This window comes from Dipodomys ordii, unplaced genomic scaffold (genome assembly GCF_000151885.1).
Source record: "Dipodomys ordii isolate 6190 unplaced genomic scaffold, Dord_2.0 Scaffold14, whole genome shotgun sequence".
NCBI classification, from domain to species: Eukaryota; Metazoa; Chordata; class Mammalia; order Rodentia; family Heteromyidae; genus Dipodomys; species Dipodomys ordii.
The window spans coordinates 7452678-7457787 of record NW_012267230.1 but is presented as its reverse complement, the minus strand read 5'-3'; the positions used below and the strand labels follow the sequence as shown (position 1 = coordinate 7457787).

Here is a 5110-nt window from a genome sequence, read left to right as displayed (position 1 = left end):
CACATCACTGCTAGAGAGTGGAAGAGTTCAGGATTGATTCCAGGTTTCCTTGGCCACAAATGCGTGGTGTGTTTTTGTGGTCGCACTTCCTGTGTTGGGGCTGGCTCCGCATGAGCACCATCAGTCAATGGAGGAGTGGCGGATGGGCGGGTGGGAGGAGGGAGCTTGGCCTAGATGGGAGACAGGGTCTCACCTGCTTCCGTTTCCCTTGCTGGTCCTTCTCTAGCGCCCCGCAGTCCCGCCTTGTTCAACCTCTCCGTGCTCAGTAGACCCCCATGGCATACGGGCATGCATGGGAGTTTCTCCTGAAGCCAACCTTTTCAGCGATGGCTCTGAATGGATTGGTTAGGTCTGAGCCACCACAGATGCTCACTGGATAATCCGCCCCCCTCTATTTGACCATGCTCCTGCAGATTCTGGTGACCCACTGAGGACATTAGTGTCCCATTAAAGAGATAGGTGCTGAGGGCCTGGGAGCTGACTCTCTACCTGCCTGCCACTGGGTGACCTTCCACAGTGACCCTTGATTTTGGCCAGCCTGTGATGAGACACTACCACCACGGGCCTGGTAGGTCCAGCTCCATGAATGTCCACGGCGTGGACTGCAAAGAGCTCGCTGGTACTCATCAAACCCCCATCAGCCTCGACAGAAAAAGCAATGCTGGCGTGAGAGCTTTCAGTTTTTCTACATCACACACACACACACACACACACACACACACACACACACACACAGAGAGAGTTCGCTTTGAAAAAAAACAAAATAAATGTGATGTAGGCTGAGGGACAGCCCCTTACCCACAAGGCCTGGGACCCGGCATGCTATAGGTTTAATGAGGTGTGCAGAATTGCGTGGTTTGGAGGCTTTGATTTGAGGGTAGCTTCACGGCCACTTTTGGTGGACACATTCTTATTTCCAAAAATATTTGGGGTTTTGCTTCAAAACCCAGGCTGTGCACCAGGCTCAGGGTGCCACGGCTGAGTTGGAGGCGTCCAGGTCCCGTCACACCCCAGCCCCACTCCACAGCTGGGCAGCCACGCCTAAGCATGGCCCCTCAGTCTCCTCATCTGTGAAATGGGTTTAGGTGTCCCGAGGCCTCCCTGGGCCCAGCCCCAGCCCCACGCCAGCAGCTGACCGGCCGACCAGAGGCCCCTGCACTGACCAGCTTCCCTGTTTCAGGTGGGCACTGACTGGGATGCCAAGGAGAGGCTTTTCCGCAACTTCGGGGGGCTCCTGGGGCCCATGGATGAGCCAGTTGGGATGCAGAGGTGGGGGAAGGGGCCCAACGTGACCGTGACCATTGTGTGGGTGGACCCCGTGAACATCATCGCCGCCACTTACGACATCCTCATCGAGTCCACCGCGGAGTTCACGCACTACAAGCCCCCCCTGAACTTGCCCCTGAGACCTGGGGTCTGGACAGTGAAAATTCTCCACCACTGGGTGCCGGTGGCTGAGACCAAATTCCTCGTGGCCCCTCTGACCTTCTCCAACAGGCAGCCCATCAAACCGGGTGAGTACCTCCGTGCTCCTGCAGGAAAAATAGGAGATCGACTGGTGGGACCCTGGGAACTTTTCAGACCGGGTGCTCACCCATGGGCCATGCAGCCCGCCTGGCAGAGCAGTCAATAGTCACTGGGTTGAGCTTCTTTTTCTGGCTGTTTGCCCTGGACAGCCACGCGGGCTCCTCCCTGCACAGCTGAGGTTCTATCCAGCATGACTGGCCAGTCTCAGAGTTTGGATTGTATTTCCAACAAGATGGAGTCCCAGCAGAGTACTGTTTCCTGTGTAGAAATCGTAGTGGGCATGGGAATCGTGTTCTTCAATACACGATTCTCCTAAGCCGAGATCGGGGTGAATGAGCAGCCAGCCCCAGAGAAGAGCACAGGCGAGTGTGTTTCCTACCGGTGTTGTCCATTGTGAGGGTGGATGGACAGACTGGCCTAAGACAGACTCCAAAAACGGAAACCCTCAAAACACTGCTCCCTCCATTTGCACCATACGGCCGGACGTCTGTGGGAAATGGCTCTGGGAGCTTCTCTGAACACTCACATCCGAGCGGCAGAGCGTTTGCCTATAACCTACATATATAAATCACCTCCACTTGCTCTAATAGCACACTAATGGTGTGCAAATAGCGGCTGCGCTGTATTGCGGAGGAAGCAAGGACAAGAATTAAAGCAGCCCATTCAGGGTCTATGCAGACATAATTTTTTTCCCCAGCTGTGTTGGCCCCGTGGTAGGCTGGGTCTGTGAGAAAGGATCTAGAAGGCTAGCTGGATTTGGGTTTGTTCCTCTCCCAGAGTCACAAACCCAGGAGCACTTCCCGTCAGACAGGAGGAAAATGATGTCAGCAGGGGAAGAGAGGGGTGTATGCCTGGAGTCCTGGACCGGGCATGATGTCCAAGCCTGTTGCCCCAGCTCCTCAGGAGGTAGAGGCCAGGAAGATGGTGGTTCAAGGACAGCCTGGGCAAAAGAAAGAAAAAAAAAGTGAGCAAAGCCTCCCTCTTCAGCAAATAAGCCAGATGTGGTGGTACACGCCTACCATCCCAGTTACATGAGAGGCAGAAGTAGGAGGATCACAGTCTGGGGCTAGTGGGAGACCTTATCTGAACATGAACTCAAGCAAAAAAAAAAAGAGTCTGAGGACATGATTCAAGTACTAAGGGACTGAAGGCTCTGAGTTCAAACCCCAATACCACCAAATATATATACTATAATATATACATATCGTGTATTTATTTGTTTATTACGTGAGGTGATGCCCCGTGCCCAGCACAGGGCCCACTACGGTGTGAGGAGGCGTCCCGTCAGCTGCACTTCTAATCCAGTCCCTGTCCCCTCGGCTTTCAGAGGAGGCGCTGAAGCTGCACAACGGGCCCCCCCGCAGTGCCTACATGGAGCAGAGCTTCCAGAGCCTGAACCCGGTCCTCGGCCTGCCCGTCAGCCCGGCCCAGGTGGAGCAGGCACGGAGGAACGCGGCGTCCACGGGCGTAGCCCTGGAGGGCTGGCTGGACGCGCTGGTGGGCGCCATGTGGACGGCCATGGAGGTGTGCTCCGTGGGCCCCTCCGCCTGCCCCACCATGCCGGCCTGCAGCCAGACAGCCTGGAGCTCCTTCAGCCCCGACCCCAAGTCAGAGCTGGGGGCCGTCAAACCCGACGGCCGGCTCAGGTAGCCCCGGCGCGGGCCCCCAAAAAAACCCACAATCTGATCCCGGTGGAGGAGCAGCCAGAGGCAGCTGGTGGGGGCCTGGACCTTGGCCTTTCCTGCCCCCAGGCGAGGTGAGGCAGTACTCCCCCACCCCCCCCGGGCAGGGTACCCCACGAGCCCGTAGGCTGATGAAGCCTCGGAAGCAACCGCTGGATTGGCCCGCATTGGGCGTCTGGCCTCTGCAAAGGGGGCGGGCGGGTCTCCCTTCTGGTTGACCTCATTCCCACAGGTTCCCATCTCCCCCACTCCTGATCATCCCTGTCCGGTCCCCTCCCCCCCCCGCCCCGTCCCCACAGTGAGTTTCAAACTTTGATGCTGAACAGCAGGATTTTGTGCTCTCCACCAGGCGTGGACGCTCACGGTGGGCTGAGCTCCCCTCAGGCCCGTGGGGGCTGAGGAGTCGGGGGGGGGTCAGGGTTCCCCTTGAGTGGTCCCCTCTGTGGCCCAACCCCGCTGGTCAGCCCTTCGGTACCTCTTCCTGACCAAGGGCTACCGCGTTACCCAGTTGGACAAGCACTGCCCAGACCGTGGGGCCTCCAGCACCAGCCCTGCCCTTCCTCTCCCTGCACTCTGGCTGGGGAGCTACTGGGGCACAGCCTGGGGCCTTGGTCAGGGACAGAAGCAGGCCTGGAGACATTCATCTCCCACCCCCCACCAGCCTCCCCCTGGAGGCTGACTGGAGACCCATCTCCTCCATAGCTGTCAACCACAGAGCAGGGGGCGGGGGGGGTGCATCTGAGCTTGGGTCCTGGGGAAACCTCCAGTCCTAGAAAAAGGGCATGGGAGGTGGGGGAGGTTGGGGACCTCCCCAACACATTGCTTGGAGCAGCTCCTGAGCTGGGGGTCCACAGCAACACCCACCGCCTGCCACGGGCCCCTCCCCTCAGGCCAGGAGCCCCTAAGTGCTTGTGACTCGGTGCTGCTGGCAACGAGCAAGCCACACGGGCCCACCGTGAACCTCTCCCGCCCCAAGGAAGGCATTTCAGAGTCAGTTTTTAACATCCTGCCTTCAGGATCCCATGGCCCACCCAGACACATGCCCCGTGGAACCCGGAAGCCGAGTTCCAACAGAGGGAGAGGCTTGTCCACACGAAGAAACAACAGCTGTCATTCGTTGCTTACCTTCACAGAAACCGAAAGCGTTTCTTGCCATGGGCACTCTGGGGGGGGGGCACTGCCCTCTAACCTGAGGATCACCCCCTCCAGAGGCCCCCCTTTCTCCTCCAGCCCCTCCCCCACCATGACAGGGCTCCCTGGGGAGACCCATGCTGTGCTTCCCAAGGCAAGCCGGTCAGTCCTCGAGTCCCTCGCGGCCGGGCCCAGTGGTGGCCTGACCCCCACCCTCCCCCGCTGCCCTCACCTGTGAGCAACGGAGGACACAGAGAGGGGACTCTAGATATTTATTATTTATATGTTTTAGTCAATGACTAATTAGTAGGTGCTGTTTTGACAGCTTGTCAATTATGTTATCTTACTAACTGAAGCTGCCTTTATTCACAAAAGGCTCCGTTCCTTTCTCCCATTTCCATCCTCCCCCCCATTGATGCTGTCTTTCCACCTCTGCCCTCCGTCCTCATCCTCAGAGTAGAGTAGGGGTGATGGCGCCCCCCCTCCCCAGTGTGGAGTGGGTTCTTCCCAGATCATCTGAGCCTCGCTCTTCCTCATACTGGCCCTGTCCCCCCAAACCCAAGACAGGGAACTCTGAGCCACGGGGGGGGGGGCTGCCAACACAGGAACGTGACAGGGTGAAGGCTTGGGGAGAGATGGGGTGAGCTGACTGCAGGGCCACCCCCACTTGCTCCACCGAGGGTTTTCCAGGCCCACTGGCCGGGAGGGGGATCAGGATCACTCAGGAGGCAGCCATGGGGGTTCTGAGGGCCTCGTGGCTTTGTCCTGTG

The 5110-nt window shown here is 58.4% G+C and overlaps 1 protein-coding gene across 1 annotated transcript in view; it reads left to right on the top strand.

Moving 5' to 3' along the window:
- The window catches only part of Xylt1 (xylosyltransferase I), a 112379-nt gene extending 108936 nt beyond the window's left edge, over window positions 1-3443 (top strand). Inside the window, exons 11-12 of the mRNA XM_013011197.1 lie at window positions 1181-1514; window positions 2855-3443. Coding sequence (XP_012866651.1) covers window positions 1181-1514; window positions 2855-3177 — 657 coding nt within the window. The 3' untranslated portion in view covers window positions 3178-3443. The remainder of the gene's footprint in view (window positions 1-1180; window positions 1515-2854) is intronic.
- Window positions 3444-5110: the final 1667 nt, after the last annotated feature.